Source organism: Heterodontus francisci, chromosome 30, assembly GCF_036365525.1.
Source record: "Heterodontus francisci isolate sHetFra1 chromosome 30, sHetFra1.hap1, whole genome shotgun sequence".
NCBI lineage: Eukaryota > Metazoa > Chordata > Chondrichthyes > Heterodontiformes > Heterodontidae > Heterodontus > Heterodontus francisci.
The window spans coordinates 52,791,085-52,807,897 of NC_090400.1; the positions used below are offsets into that span (position 1 = coordinate 52,791,085).

Genomic DNA, 16,813 nt, shown 5'->3' on the forward strand with positions numbered 1-16,813 from the left:
GATATATACTTTTTTTTAAAAAAAAGGTAAGATTTGCAGAGCTATGGGGAAGGGAGAGTAATTGGGAGCTCCTTCAGAGAACTGGCACAGGTACAAAGGGTTGTATGGCTCAAATAATGTAACCCTTCACCACAATCCTTCAATTTCTTATGTTTTTTTTTGTAAGCCCCACATTTCCTATTCCCTTTTCTAAAGGAGTTGACTCTTTGTGCACTATTCTATGGCTACTGGTTGCTCTTACCATCTCTCTCAATTGATCTTTCCTCATGGCAGCCACAGACCTGTCATTTGACTGAGTCTGGATGGAGGATGCATAGAGCTGAACCAATCCTACCTCGTCTGACATACACACATGTATGCTGCTCAGAGGGATTGCTGGATAGTGATCAGGAGAAATAATTCTGTCTGATAGTCACCTTCCTAACCCATGGGGTGCCAAGGTCAGTTCTTGCTCCCCTTCTGCCACGTCAGCAGAGATGGGCACGTTCAGCACACATAGGTCTCTTATTCTGATCAAGTTTTACTGATGATCTGTGTGTCTTTATCATCTGATGGATGCAACTTTATCTCAAAGGCAGAGTGGTTTAGCAATACAATTAATGATATATTTAAATAATTATTTGAAGAGAAGATTGAGAGGAGGTTCGATAGGGCTGTTCAAAATCATGACCGGTTGAGACATAGTGGACAGAGAGAAACTGTACCCATTGGCAGAAGTAGTCAAGAACTAGAGGACACTGATTCCACCACCCCCTCAATCAGGGCTTTCAAGAGGGAGCTGGATAAGCCCTGAAGGAAAAAAAATTTGCAGCGCTCAGTGAAGACTGGGGGAGTGGGGCTAGTTAAATTGCTCTTGCAGAGAGCCTGGATGGACTGAATGGCTTCCTACTGTGCTGTACCCATTCTATGATTCTATAACAGTCATGGCTCTACGTGCATGTTATATACAAACCTTGCTTCCTGTTATTGTAATATTTTCTTGTCAACATTTACCACTGTAACTTAATGTCGTCATTTCCCATGTAATTTTGATGTCTCAATGCAATGCACAATCTTGTCAGTAGGTGGTTACATGGGGTGAGTATCTGGAGTCTTCCTCCTAAGCTCAGTTGCCATCTTTTGTGTGTGCCCATGTCCCATCGTACCTGTACTAGCTCTCTGAAGGAGCTCTCAATTAATCCCACTCTCTGTACTTTCCCCAAGCCCTGCAAATGTTTCCTTTAAATTTATATCCAATTTCCCCTTTTGAAGTTGATCACTGAATTTGCTTCCACCACCTTTTTCAGGTAATGCATTCCAGATAATCATAACTAATAGCTTTTCATAAAAATAATTATTCTCTTCCCCCTCCCCCCAATTTTTTTTTTTTGTTGCCAGTTATCTCAAACCTCAGGTCACTGATCCTCCGACCAGTGGAAACAGTTTCTCCCCATCAACGTCCCTCGTCATTTTAAGGAGAATAATCCCAGCTTCTCCAATCCCTTTACATAACTGAATTTCTTCATCCCTGGAGCCACTCTGATGACACTGGAGCTAGTACAAGTAAACGGATTGAAGAAATATATTTGCAAAAGAACATGAGAATTCCACATCTTCTAGTTTAGATATTTAGAAACTTCTGAGCTGCAGTTTTATTTGGGAATTTCCTGGAGCTTTAAATCTCTCTCTCTCTTTGGCCTCCTTATCTCGAGAGACAATGGATACGCGCCTGGAGGTGGTCAGTGGTTTGTGAAGCAGCGCCTGGAGTGGCTATAAAGGCCAATTCTAGAGTGACAGGCTCTTCCACAGGTGCTGCAGAAAAATGTGTTTGTCGGGGCTGTTACACAGTTGGCTCTCCCCTTGCGCCTCTGTCTTTCTTTTTTCCTGCCAACTACTAAGTCTCTTCGACTCGCCACATTTTAGCCCCGTCTTTATGGCTGTCTGCCAGCTCTGACGAACGCTGGCAACTGACTCCCACGACTTGTGATCAATGTCACAGGATTTCATGTCGCGTTTGCAGACGTCTTTAAAGTGGAGACATGGACGGCCGGTGGGTCTGATACCAGTGGCGAGCTCGCTGTACAATGTGTCTTTGGGGATCCTGCCATCTTCCATGCGGCTCACATGGCCAAGCCATCTCAAGCGCCGCTGACTCAGTAGTGTGTCAGGGAGATGTTGGCCGCCTCGAGGACTTCTGTGTTGGAGATACGGTCCTGCCGCCTGATGCCAAGTATTCTCCGGAGGCAGCGAAGATGGAATGAATTGAGACGTCGCTCTTGGCTGACATACGTTGTCCAGGCCTCGCTGCCATAGAGCAAGGTACTGAGAGCACAGGCCTGATACACTCGGACTTTTGTGTTCCGTGTCAGTGCACCATTTTCCCACACTCTCTTGGCCAGTCTGGACATAGCAGTGGAAGCCTTTCCCATGCGCTTGTTGATTTCTGCATCTAGAGACAGGTTACTGGTGATAGTTGAGCCTAGGTAGGTGAACTCCTGAACCACTTCCAGAGCGTGGTCGCCAATATTGATGGATGGAGCATTTCTGACGTCCTGCCCCATGATGTTCGTTTTCTTGAGGCTGATGGTTAGGCCAAATTCATTGCAGGCAGCCGCAAACCTGTTGATGAGACTCTGCAGGCACTCTTCGGTGTGAGATGTTAAAGCAGCATCGTCAGCAAAGAGGAGTTCCCTGATGAGGACTTTCCGTACTTTGGACTTCGCTCTTAGATGGGCAAGGTTGAACAACCTGCCCCCTGATCTTGTGTGGAGGAAAATTCCTTCTTCAGAGGACTTGAACGCATGTGAAAGCAGCAGGGAGAAGAAAATCCCAAAAAGTGCGGGTGCGAGAACACAGCCCTGTTTCATGCCACTCAGGATAGGCACGGTGTGGCTTTCGTGCAAAGAGATCGACCGTTGACATGCTGTTCTCCCTTCGTCAGATACAGGAGAAATGCCGTGAACAACAGATGCCCCTCTATATTGCTTTCATTGATCTCACCAAAGCCTTTGACCTCGTCAGCAGACGTGGTCTCTTCAGACTACTAGAAAAGATTGGATGCCCACCAAAGCTACTAAGTATCATCACCTCATTCCATGACAATATGAAAGGCACAATTCAACATGGTGGCTCCTCATCAGAGCTTTAAATCATATTTATGAATATCATGCATCCCTTTTTAATTGGGAATTTCATGTGGGTCTATTTCAACAGGGTGCTGTGCTTTGCTGATCGCTGTGATTCTGGCAGCCGTAAAGGATGTAGTGGGTTATATCTTTACCACTGACAAGTTAGTAAAATAAATTTTACAAACTGTAAAAACTTGTCTGTATGTACTTTACAAAGTGAATTTACAAATATCTCCATTCCAACACCTGTCTCTTTCTCTTAGAGAAATTATTCAATTGGTTGCACAACTAGATCCATTAATTGCTGCTTACCACTTTTTTGATGCCATAACTGTGAGTATTTTGTTTTTAAAAGTTTCAGAATAAAAGCTGTGTTCAAAATGTATTATTTTTCAGGTATTTAAACATTGTTTATATACTAAATGTAAGCTGTCCTTCAACGCCTTGTCTAATTCTCAATGTGTGAGTTTAGACTGTGGGTGTCATCAGCCTATTCACCTGTTGAGATCATCACAGCTGAGTTTGACCTTTGTCTACACACACTGTCCATACTTGCAGTCCATCCATGCTCACATGCTCACCAGCACCTTCCCTAGGGCAATTGGTGATGGGCAATAAATGCTGGTCTTGCCAGCAACGCCCACATCCCATGAAAAAAAAAAAATGCTTACCAAGAGTTTGAACCCAGGACCACTGAGACCAATTGTGCCACTCCTACTGCTGTCCTGGCTGAGATCTGCTAATGCAATACTGACCAGACATCAATGCTGGAACCTTCCTAGCCTGAGAAGGCATTCAGCTATTTCAAGGCTTTTTAAAAAAAAAAAAAAGTTTGTTCAGATTCTTTGGCAATTTATCTTTTTACTTGCATTTGACTATGTTAATGAGCAATGTTGTAAATGCTGGAGCCATTGTGTAAATGACTACATAAGTTTGTGTAGATTAAAATTCATTTCAACTTTTTTGCTGCTTCATTCAATACAGGATGAAGAACTGGTAACATGCACCTTGTGCTCTTGTTGTCTCAGGGTGCTACCAGCTGCTTCCAACCCTACTAATTCTAGGCTCATACTTGTGTGATCTCTGAAGTAAGACCCATGCTATTAAGGAACACTTATGTTGTTCCATCTTTGTTCTGCCTCATGGTCTCTTCCATGTTGGTGGTGGATACTGGCGGAGTCAGACACGGGGTGGCACATGAGCTGTCCATACCAGAGGAGTTGGGAATGATCAACCAACTGGGACAGCAGTGATTGATTAGTCAGTTTGCATTCAGTCTCGCTTAAGATTTTTTTTCTGAGCCTTTTCCCTTTAACGTGCAAAGCGATTTAGAATTTGTTTAGACTTTGACACTTATCCATATTGAAATATGGCTCAGATATGGGCATATTACTAAGGCATTGTAGAGCCATACAGTGAGATTGAGATTTGAGCTCGATCTCGACACGAGAGCGAGCATTTCTTGTGGACCTCAAGTTATGTGTGTATATGGCAGTCAAGAAACCCATTCCCATTTGAGGAGATTGTGCTACTCGTGGAAGTGAATTGTGGCACTGATTCCACTCTGTCAGATGGATCATCACCTTTTATGAAGATAACTGAGACAATGTTCTATGCCAGTGATTGCACATTTGTCTTGTTCCAGCTGACCTGGAGACCAAGGCAAATCTTGGTCAAAGATTCATAGAGCTTTGGTCAGGGTGTCTACAATTAGAGCCAAGGCCACAGTCTTGTCAGTAAAATCCAGATCTGTCTGCAATGGGCATTGTCTAGGCCAAACTCTCATTTCAGTTGTTGACCTGATGTAGTCAGCACCTGGCAGATTAAGGTTGGGGCAAGAACACAGCCTTGGCATATTTAAACTCAAAAGGCTCATTAAACATTGTCAATATGAACCCCACTGCTGGTGTGGACATAAGGCTCTCTAATGAGTTATTTAATTTTAGTAGGAATACCTGAAGATTGTAACAGGAGCATTCTGGAAAACTGAATTATGTGCCTAATATATTCTACTTGCCTGCTCTACAGTGTGTGAATGCTGGAGTGGTAATAGGATCTGGGAGACAAAAACTGGGAGCCATCGTCAATCTAATTGTGTTCTATGCAATTGGTTATCCCATTGGAATATCACTGATGTTTGCAGCAAAACTTGGCATCGTGGGTAGGATTTTATTTTGAATGTACTATAATTTTACTTTCTGTAAGCTGTCTTTTATTTCTGCTCTTCCTAAATGCCTTATTTTGGCGATTATGCAGTCTGGCAATTTGATCCCTTTGTCAGGGCTGAGTTATTTTATTTCAACTGGGACAGTGATAAGGGTGTTACAACTGGTAACTGCACCATTGGGTTGGGGGAAGAGATCTCTCACCCGATCACGATCCTGTGAATGCTTCTAGGGTTTACATTCAGGTTGATGACCTGAACTCAGAATTCTGGACTTTCTGATGAAACGTCATCAGCCTGAAATGTTAACTCTGTTTCTCTCTCACTCGCTGAGTATTTCCAGTATTTTCTGTTTTGCTTTCAGATTTCTGGCATCTGCAGTATTTTGCATTTTATATGCTTCTGGATGCTGGGATCAGGATCCTGCCAACACTCACTGCCTAGACTTGTACATGACTCTGCAAGGTGCCAAAGGGCAGCAGGTACTTGTGGCTACAGTAGTGCAGTGGATACTGGATTCGCAATCTAAAGGCTGAGAGTTCAAATCTCACGATACCAAGTTGTAATAATAAATAAAATTAGGAAAATCCTATTTCGACTGACTCCAGTCCCATGTGCTATGTGGTTGAATCTTGATGCCCTCTGGAATGGGGCAGTCACTTAATTCATCAAACAATTGCCAAAGAAGAAGGTGGGCCACTTTCTCAAAGCAATTGGATGTGACTAATAAATGTGGTCTTGTCAGTGCCACATCATGAGAATAAACGTCAAAAATAAACCAAGTAGAGAAACGGAGAAAACAGCCCAGATAGAAAGTTTACAGGATTGTGTACTCTGTTCACTGTAGCCTTAATGTTTTTGCAGGTCTTTGGTCTGGGATGTTTACAGCTGTTGTTGTGCAAGGGATCTTTTTCCAGACAGTGGTTTTTAAAATGAACTGGAAGAAAGCATCTGACCAGGTAAAAGCAGCGAATGGAAATTAGTTACTCTAACTTTTGAGAATATATGTATTATTTTTGTTATCCTGCCTTTTCCCCCTTGTTTCCTCATGCCACACACAACAACCTGGTCTAAAGTCTGGATGTATTGCCAATGACGTTCCTGCCGATCAAACCACTGCAAAGTGTTTGACAGAGGCAGAGAGTTGCTGTTTGGTTTCCAGTGGGAAAACACCAGGTTGCTGTAGCTCAGTTTGTAGCACTCTCTCCTCTGAATCAACAGTTTGGGGACACTCCCAGTGCAGCGCTATCAGAGGTGCTGTCTTTTGGATGAGATGTTAAACCAAGGCCCCATAAGTGCTGTTGCATGGATGTTAAAGATCCCATGGGCATGATTTTGAAAAAGAGCAGGGGAGTAATCGCTGGCATTCTGGCCAATATTTATCCCTCAACTGGCAGAACTCCTAAAAACAGGTTACCTGGGTCATTGTCTCATTGCTAATTGTGGGAGCTTGCTGTGCTGAAAATTGGCTGCAGCATTTCCTGCATTCTTCTTCTTCTTTAGCCTCCTTGTCTTGAGAGACAATGGGTAAGCACCTAGAGGTGGTCAGTGGTTTGTGCAGCAGCGCCTGGAGTGGCTATAAAGGTTAATTCTAGAGTGACAGGCTCTTCCACAGGTGCTGCAGATAAAATTGGTTGCCGGGGCTGTTACACAGTTGGCTCTCCCCTTGCACTTCTGTCTTTTTTCCTGCCAACTACTAAGTCTCTTCGACTCGCCACTCTTTAACCCCGCCTTTATGGTTGTCCGCCAGCTCTGGCGATCACTGGCAACTGACTCCCACGACTTGTGATTAATGTCACAGGACTTCATGTCACGTTTGCAGATGTCTTTAAAGCGGAGACATGGACGGTCTGATACCAGTGACGAGCTCGCTGTACAATGTGTCCTTGGGGATCCTGCCAGCTTCCTTGCGGTTCACAAGGCCAAACCATCTCAAGTGCCGCTGGCTCAGTAGGATGTATATGCTGGGGATGTTGACCGCCTCGGACATCTGTGTTGGAGATACGGTCCTGCCACCTGATGCCAAGGATTCTCTGGAGGCAGCGAAGATGGAATGAATTGAGACGTCGCTCTTGGCTGACATACGTTGTCCAGGCCTCACTGCAGTAGAGCAAGGTACTAAGGACACAGGCTTGAAACACTCGGACTTTTGTGTTCCGTGTCAGTGTGCCATTTTCCCACACCGTCTTGGCCAGTCTGGACATAGCGCATGGGAAAGGCGTCCGCTGCTTGTCGATTTCTGCATCGAGAGACAGGTTACTGGTGATAGTTGAGCCTAGGTAGGTGAACTCTTGAACCACTTCCAGAGCGTGGTCTCTGATCTTGATGGATGGAGCAGTTCTGACGTCCTGTCCCATGATGATCATTTTTCTTGAGGCTGATGGTTAGGCCAAATTTGTTGCAGGCAGCCGCAATCCTGTCTGAGTCTCTACAGACACTCTTCTGTGTGGGATGTTAATGCAGCATCATCAGCAAAGAGGAGTTCCCTGATGAGGACTTTCTGTACTTTGGTCTTCGCTCTAAGATGGGCAAGGTTGAACAACCTGCCATATAATTTTGTGTGGAGGGATGTTCCTCCTTTTGAAGACTTGAGCACTTGTGAGAGCAACAGTGAGAAGAAGATCCCAAACAGTGTAGGTGCGAGAACACAGCCCTGTTTCACGCCACTCAGGATAGGAAAGGGGTCTGATGAGGTGCCGCTATGCTGAATTGTGCCTTTAATATTGTCATAGAATGAGGTGATGATACTTAGTAGCTTTGGTGGACATCCAATCTTTGCTAGTAGTCTGAAGAGACTGCGTCTGCTGACTAGGTCAAAGGCTTTGGTGAGATCTATGAAAGCAACGTAGAGGGGCATCTGTTGATCGTGGCATTTCTCCTATAGCTGGCGAAGGGAGAACAGCATGTCAGCAATGGTGGATCTCTCTGCTCGAAAGCCACACTGTGCCTCAGGGTAGACACGCACAGCCAGCTTCTGGAGTCTTTTTAAAATGACTCGAGCAAAGACGTTCCCCACTATGCTGAGCAGGGAGATTCCATGGTAGTTGTTGCAGTCACCGTGGCCACCCTTGTTCTTAGAGGGTTATGATATTGGCATCGCGCATGTCCTGTGGTACTGCTCCCTCATTCCAGCACAGGCAAAGCAGTTCATGGAGTGCTGAGAGTATAGCAGGCTTGGCACTCTTGATTATTTCAGGGGTAATGCCGTCCTTTCCAGGGGCTTTTCCACTGGCCAGAGAATCAATGGTATTACTGAGTTCAGATTTTGTTGGCTGTTCGTCCAGCTCATCCATGACTGGCAGGGACTGGGCTGCATTGAGGGCGGTATCAGTGACAACATTTTCCCTGGAGTACAGTTCTAGGCAGTGCTCTGCCCAGCGGTCCATTTGCTTGCATCGGTCAGTGATCATTTCCCTGATTTAGATTTGAGTGGGGCGATCCTCTTGATGGTTGGCCCAAAAGCTCTCTATGCCATCATATGTTCCTCTGATGTTTCCGGTGTCGGAGGCCAGCTGAATACGACTGCATAGGTGTTGCCAGTAGTCATTTGCACAGCGCCTGGCTGTTCTTCGTGCAGTGCTTTTGGCTGCTTTAAGAGCTACAGATGTTAACTCGCTGGGGGTTTCTTGTAGTTGTGCAGTGTGCTTAGCAGGTTCCAGCTCTTCAAATTGAGATTGAAACCGGTCTGCATTCTGCTTAACGCGTTTGCCAAAGGTGGGCATTGCTGAGTCATAGATGGCATCCCTGATGTAGGCCCACTTCGTCTCTGCATCCCCTGCAGGAGTGTTTTGAAAGGCTTTTTCAAGTTTATTTTGAAACTTGTGTAACAGCTATGGATAAGAAATTCTATTAGTGTTGTGCGGGCGGCCCTTCTGCTTGGAGTGATGGAGCTTCTTCGGTTTAAGTCTAACTTCCCTGCACACCAGGGAGCGGTCAGTGTCGCAGTCTGCACTGTGGAAGCTGCGTGTGATTTGGACACTGTTTATAGAGGCTCGCCTTGTGACTGAGGTCCAGCTGGTGCCAACGACATGATCTTGGGTGTCTCCATGAAACCTGGTGACGGGGTTTAGTATGAAGGAACGAGTTGGTGATGCAGAGGTTGTAATAGGTACACAACTCCAGCAGTCTCTGTCCTTTCTCATTCATCCTTCCAATGCCATAGCGTCCAAGGCAGGAGGGCCATGAGTCATGGTCGGCTCCAACCCTAGCGTTAAAGGCCCCCAGCAGGAACAAATGTTCGGTATTGGGAATGCTACTAATGATGATATGAAGTTTCTCATAGAGCTGGTCTTTAACTTCAGGTGGGGAGCAGAGTGTTGGAGCATAGATGCTGAGTAGGTGTACTGGACCAGAGGCGGTGAACAGTCGGATGGACAGTATGCGTTCCGAGCCATTTGAAGGTGGCTCTATCGTGCTGAGCAAAGCGTTTCTGATGGTGAAGCCCACTCCGTGCTGTCTTGGTTATTCAGGATCCCTACCCTGCCAGAAGAAGGTGTAGTCTTGCTCTTGGAGATCTGCGCAGGGAGGCGTGTCTCCTGAAGTGCTGCAATGTCCACATTGAGTCTGAGCTCGTTGTTAATGATGGCGGTATTCCGAGAGTCATTGATTTCCTACATTACAACAGTGATTACACTTCAAAAGTGCTTCATTGGCTCTGAGATATCCTGAGGCTGTGAAAGGTGTTTAATGAATTATGTCTTTTTTTTTTCTTGGTACCACCTTCATTCTACAACAGTGAAGCTCTGCAACAAATAGAACATGTAAAATGCTCCTTTTTAAAGAAGGGATTCAAAAAAAAAGTCCCAAACAATTCAGTCCAGATGCTGCTAAGTTAGCTGCTGGCCTCTGGTGCTTGGGTTTAAGTGCAGCTTAGACTGATGGACAGGCGCCTGGCAGCCCATGTAGCAGTGCTCAGGCAGAAATAAGGACATTCTAAATTCAGAACACTTTGAGATTTGCTCTGCCAGCTAATTTGAAATGCCAGCTTCCACCAAAATTAACGGAACCGCTTACAGGGTACATATGGAGCACCACATAGTAGATGTCACTGGAGTAGCACCAAAGAACAAAAATGCTGTTTTTCTTAGCTGTCAGAGCAATTCAGTTTTACCTTCCTGCCTGAATGGGAATGGAACCAAATTCAGTAATCCCTTTCAAAAGGGAATTGGATAAATACTTGAAAGGGAAAAATTTGCAGAGCTACGTGGGAACGAGTAGGGATAAATTGGGTAACCCTGTCAAAAACCCAGCACAGGTGCAATGGGCTGAATGGTCATCTTTGGTGTTAATCATTCTATGATTCTAACAATTGGCAGATAGCTTTTGATTTTTAAAATAATACAGTTGGTGGGGGTTCAGGAAGTCGTCTCTTCCAGGTACTTCCTTCTGCTTTTAATGAAGGTCTTGTGCTTTATTTTAAAGGCGCTGGTTAACGCGGGTGTGAAGAATGATGTGGATGCTTCAGACAGCCCCTGTGGTGACCAAACTGAAAACATTTTGACAGGTATCGAGAATTTTATGTCCACGTCAAATCACTCTCTAGTTAACAAAGCCAAGCATCTCTCTGCACCAACAGAACCATAAATCCATTTCTTTATAAACAGATCATGATTCTGCTACATAAAGCACATAGGAAGCCATTTCATAGTGTACAAAGAATAAGTTAATGAAAATTTAGCTGATCAGAAATAAAATAAAACATTTATCAATGCATAAGCATTAAGTAAAGTTGATATTTTTCATATGAAAAGTAAGAACTGGGGGTGAGATGAAAACTAGGGGCCATAAATGTGATAATCACTAATAAATCCAATAGGGAATTCAAGAGAAATGTCTTTACCCAGAGAGGGGAGGGGTGATGCATCAACATTTCTAAGTGTACAATGATACTGTAGTGGATGAGGAACCTTGTACTGGTCCATAAACAGGAGGCCAAGAATTTAGTTTGCTCACCCCATTCTGCAATTGCTCCACCTCCTGTTTGTGGATCTGGTAGCTTTACTGATATGATCATATAAACTAGGAGCAGGAGTAGGTTATTCGGCCCCTCGAGCCTGGTCCACTATTCTACAAGATCATGGCTGATCTGTTTGTGGACACAACTCTACTTTCCTGCCTACCCCCGATACCATTTGAATCCTTTGTTTGTCAAGAATCAATAGTCATAATGACTTCTTCCTAGGAATTTGGCCCACTGGTACAATAAGTAACTTGTAAATGAAAACCAGATTGAAGTATTTTGTTACCTCCCAGACCTGACGATCCTCCCATCTTCTACTCTCCATAAACCTGGTCATCCAAAACACTGCTGTCCATCCTTGCTCGCAGACCCACATTTGCTCCTGGTTAAGAGACGCCTCAATTTTAAAATTCTCATCCTTGTTTTTAAATCCCTCCATGGCCTCATCCCTCCCTATCTGTGTAATCTCCTTCTGCTCTACAAACCTCCAAGATCTCTTCACTCTTCCAATTCTGGAATCTTGAGCATCCCTGATTTTGATTGCTCCATCGTTGGTGGCTGTGCCTTCAGCTGCCAAGGCCTGTAGCTCTGGAATTTCTTCCCTAAATCTCTCCACCTCTCTAACTTTTTTCTTCATTTTAGGAAGCTCCTTAAAACCCACCTCTTTGACCAAGCTTTTGGTCACCTGTCCTAATATCTCCTTGGCTCGGTGTCAAAGTTTGTTTGCTCCTGTGACGTGCCTTGACATTAAAGGCGAATTTTTGTTTTGCAGAAAACATTGAGGGATTGGACAACAGCACTGATCTAGAACAACTGATTGAGTCCAGTACAAGAGAAGCTAGTGTTACGGTTGTGCACATTTTGCCCATGAAGCAACTGATCATTCGTCGTGGCCTAGCCTTCCTATCAGGACCAATTATACTGGCAATTGGACTCGCGATACGTTTTACTGTTGCAGTGGATGTGTAGACCCCAAAGAGCTTGGCAGAGACAAGAGAGAGATTCAGGTTATTTCCTGCAGCATGAGGAACAGTGGGCGTGTCAGTTTGATCCAAAAGAAAAATAAAAGTCATGGAACATGACTGCTGCTAAAAAGACTAGACTGTCTCATAATTTAAGTACCCAACTGTTGTACCTGCAGAATCCAGAAATTGTTCCTTTTATGATGGACAAAGGTGATAGTTTCTTAATCTTTTCTCTGTCATAATGCTGTCCTGAAACATTTGTGCACTTTTTGTTGTCTTGCGAGGTTAGTGGAAAAGATTGAATCTGAATGATATCTACTGAAGATCAACTATGCAGAGCCAACTGGAGTCTAATCATAGTTTCATCTTTTCAAAAGCTTTATTGTTGAGTGTAAAAATAAAAAATAAAAATTTCTCCCACCTTAAGGATTGCTTGTGTGTCTCTCTGTCTCCCAAGTTTTAGTGGTCATCGGGCACAGTTCCCTTATCTTGTGATATTTATGTTTGAAAAATTACCCTAGTATATGCAATATTAAATCCACAGGAGCCATTTGAAATACATTCCATTAATTACTGCCTTTATACTGTATAATTAAGGTTAATGGTGTAGCTTGCTGTGGAATTCACCCAGTTCACATTGCAAGGTGGATTTCATAGCACTGGCATAATTGGCTGAACATCAGTTTTCTGTAAACCTTCCTTCTGTTGTATTTATGTATCAGTAATGAGAAAGCAACAATGCTAGCATGAAAAGATCAGCTGAACTCTCACTTACATTACTGTTCCAGCCTCCAGTTATTTACAAAACTCCATTTAGGTTTTATTGATGCCATTCAATCAGTAATATTATTGGGTTACAGCAAAATCAAAGTAGAAGCAGTCTAGCCAAGATTTAACCTTAGCATTAACACACAATGCACTGCGGTTCGCCTGAATTCTGGCAAGGTAGGTTCCGAAGAAGGCTCACTTAACCGAAACGTTAACTCTGCCTCTCTTTCCACAGATGCTGCCAGACCTGCTGAGTTCCAGCATTTCTTGTTTTTATTTCAGATTTCCAGCATCCGCAGTATTTTGCTTTTATATTAAGGTAGGTTTGTGGTTCTGCATTGAGTGCTGCAAGCAGTGAAAGGTGGGTACTTCCTTGTAGAGAGGAAAGGAAAACCAGTGAGCAAGAGGCACCTCGGACCACTCTGGCACGTCCCCTGATGGTCAATTATCAAAAAAAAGAGACTTGCATTTATATAGCACCTTACATGACCTCAGTGTCCCAAAGTGCTTCACAGCCAATTAAGCACTTTTGAAACGTAGTCACTGTTGTAGGAATCTGACTCCGACAAGAGTGCTACTAACTGAGCCACAGAACACACAATGCCGAATATCAATAGTAGAACTCCAGGACCTGTCTGCCCTCTGTATTGGAGCTGGTGTCTGTCATAGAGAGCAGTTGAGAAAAATAATAAATACATTTTTTAAAAAAAATAAACTTCAATTGATTGAAGTTCAAAAGGAGAGATTCCTTCATTGGAATTTGTTTTCACTTTTCTGGTGTATTTTGCCATGCTGAGGCATTTAGAAAGAGGTTGGCTGGTGAAAGTTACTCCTCTCTAGAGTTGGTGGCAGTGTTCATTTATTTTTTTGAATTGTGTCCCTTTCCTACTCTGTCCCTTAGCATGTAACCTCTCATAACTGCACATCCTTTTTCTTCTTCATTGCCAGAAACCAAATGCCTCCTGCAGAAGAACAGCAGACTGTGTAGCTTGCTTTCCAATGTCTGTCAATGCCACTCTGGGCCAGTTGTCATGAGGTATGCACCAGTAGAGGCTACTTGTCCAATTTTTCCCTACTCCATGTAGAGAGATGGTCAGACTTTGCATGGTGGTTCCTTGTGAGGCATGGCTGAGATCAGGAACTTGAAGTGGGGAAAATCCAACCGCCAACTTTGTACTATTGCTTGTGCACTGATCTATCATAGCCCTGCAGAATAATATTTCAGTTTAATGATGGAGTCTGGGGGGAGGGTGGGGGGTGGAAGGAGGAAGGTTGGAGGAAATAACGAAAGGGAGTATGGAGCATTAGCTCCAGCAAGAATGTGTTGGGCCGAATGGCCTGTTTCTGTGCTGTAAATACATTGTAATAACAAAAGGGAAACAAAAATGGAGGGAATGAATGACTATTGAAATCTTCACCATGGTGTGATGCACCATTGACTTGCAATGTTTGTTCTCCTACATGGCAATGTTCTAACCTCTGGCATGCTGTTGAGATGCTAATCAAAGCTGGATGCCTCAGGAGAGGTAGTTAAATTTAGTACACAGCTACCTGGACCTGCAGCAACTCTCCTCCTGCCATGAGTTGAATAAATGTTTTGATCAGCCATCGATAAATTGAGATTAATATATTCTGACTCCAGATTAAACAGTGATAATATGAATTAGCATGATTGGAATTAACACTTCATTTGAATTCATACCATCAGATATACATCCCTGCTAATCATCCAGGTTCAGTCCATGCATTGCAAGGATCTGGGTTTGAGTGGACACAGTTTTGGAGCCCTACCAACAAACAGACCTGTAGTAAATGGGTAGAAAAATGTTAAAACATTTACCAATGCTAGTAGCACGTGGGCTGACCAAAATTGGGTTTAACTATAAATCCCACTCATACGCAGAAAAGTAAACAGCTCAATGATTTCACAATGTGCACCACCAACTGGTCAAGATCATGCTAGACTAATCCAAATTGGAGTTTGTTGCTTCTGTTTTAACAAAGTTACCTTCAAATGCATTGCAATTGAGCTGGTCCATAAAATGGTAAAATGTGGCTTTGCGCCTCTACTTCTACACATGATGAGTCCTCATTCTAACTTGGGTTCAGTAAGGAAAGTCATATGATCTCACGTAAGCCAGAGTCAGGTGTTATGAGAGAGCTAGGAATTGAGTGGGGACATGACTTTATCTTGGCCAGAAATTTCAACTTCACTAAGTCTAAAACAATCGTGAATGCAAAATAGAAAGCATTCATCTCACCTTTCTTGTTTGAAATTAAAATATTCTACTATGATTTCTAAATTTCAACTAAAATGAGGTGTAGCTTCTCACTTTTTCTTCTGTCCATTGTTGAGTCAAATAATTTTGAGGCACTGGATATTTGTATAAATAGGATCAATCTTGGACAAGAATGCAACATATCCCAAGCAACCAAAAAGCAATTCACTTGCATTGTACAAAATGCCAATTATTCAAACCCTCCCTCATTTGCTTCCATTGTACAGAATTCTAAATGGAACAAAACTTCTTTACTCTAGTGACTAACCATTTCCCATTCATTCTCACTGTACCAAATTTTAATGGACCAAAACACCTCCCATTCATTCCCACTGTTTAGGTTTCCATTGTCCTTGCATATAAAATCTCAATCTGAGCATTGTGTTCCCCAGTTAGCTGCTAATGTTTAGCATGCAATGCAGTCAGATTGTTTCTATATTTCATCCTGAGAATATGGAAAAGTTTAAAATCCAATCTTTATTTTTAAAGCTTAATTTGACTGTTTTCTATTATGCATAATATTGAATTATAGGATTAAAGTGTGGTACATTATCCATGTATAATCTTGTACTTTATTGCATTCCTGTTGGCCTAATTTTCATCTTCAATGTAGTTAGATGTTTCTTCAGATTTAGTTGTAATTTGGAGCTGCAACTACTGACTAGCAAGTGATTGGTCCATGAATAATTCAACCAATATTCCAAATTACATAGCTATTCAATATAGCATGATAACTCTTCAAAATGTTTATACGCAAGTACCAATTTAGACCTCCAAGTACAAGTCCTTAGAAGGGAACCATGCTTATGTTTCATGTATTGGCATGTGACCTGCCTACTAAGGATCATTCCAGCTATGTGATACAGTAGGTTTCATCAGCTGTTTTTATATATCTGGCATCATAATAGGGTGCAGCTGGAAACGACTCTTAACTAGGATAGGTCTCTTTCAAACTTGACCCCGGTGGCTGCTGAGAGCATAGGCAAGTCTTGCAGAAGTTGCAGTGGCATACTAGTGAGCAAGTCTGTTGTCTCTGCCTGATTTCTGCTTCAACAATAATTTATATTTATATAGTGTATTTAATGTAATAAAACATCTCAAAACAAAATATGACAGAGCCACGTGAGATGTTAGGTCAGATAACCAAAAGCTCGATGAAGAAAGCAAGTTTTAAGGAATGCCTTAAAGGCAGAAAGTGAGGTAGTCCGGTTAGGAGGGAATTCCAGAGTTTAGGGCCTAGGCAACTGAAGAGGAGGCCACCGATGGTGCAACGATGAAAATTGGGGATGCTCAAGAGGCCAGAATTGGATGAGTGCCGATATCTTGGTTGTCGGGGCTGTTACATAGTTGGCTCTCTCCTTGCGCTTCTGTCTTTTTTCCTGCCAACTGCTAAGTCTCTTCGACTTGCCACTCTTTAGCCCCACCATCACCATCTTAGAACAACTAGGGATGGGCAATAAGCACATCCTTGCCAGAGATACCCACATTCCTTAAAATGAATGAAAAGAGATTTAAAGACAATGGCACTTGCTCCACATATAAACACCTACACACCTCATATTATTTTGATC

General features: G+C 43.1%; 1 protein-coding gene across 3 annotated transcripts in view; it reads left to right on the plus strand.

Annotated features, from left to right (window-relative positions):
- LOC137346788 (multidrug and toxin extrusion protein 1-like) overlaps positions 1–12,621 on the plus strand; it is a 111,025-nt gene extending 98,404 nt beyond the window's left edge. For all 3 annotated transcript variants that reach the window (XM_068010640.1, XM_068010638.1, XM_068010639.1), the window contains exons 12-17: positions 3,193–3,268; positions 3,371–3,440; positions 5,136–5,268; positions 6,136–6,230; positions 10,693–10,774; positions 12,003–12,621. In XM_068010640.1, coding sequence (XP_067866741.1) covers positions 3,193–3,268; positions 3,371–3,440; positions 5,136–5,268; positions 6,136–6,230; positions 10,693–10,774; positions 12,003–12,199 — 653 coding nt within the window. In that variant the 3' untranslated portion in view covers positions 12,200–12,621. The remainder of the gene's footprint in view (positions 1–3,192; positions 3,269–3,370; positions 3,441–5,135; positions 5,269–6,135; positions 6,231–10,692; positions 10,775–12,002) is intronic.
- Positions 12,622–16,813: the final 4,192 nt, after the last annotated feature.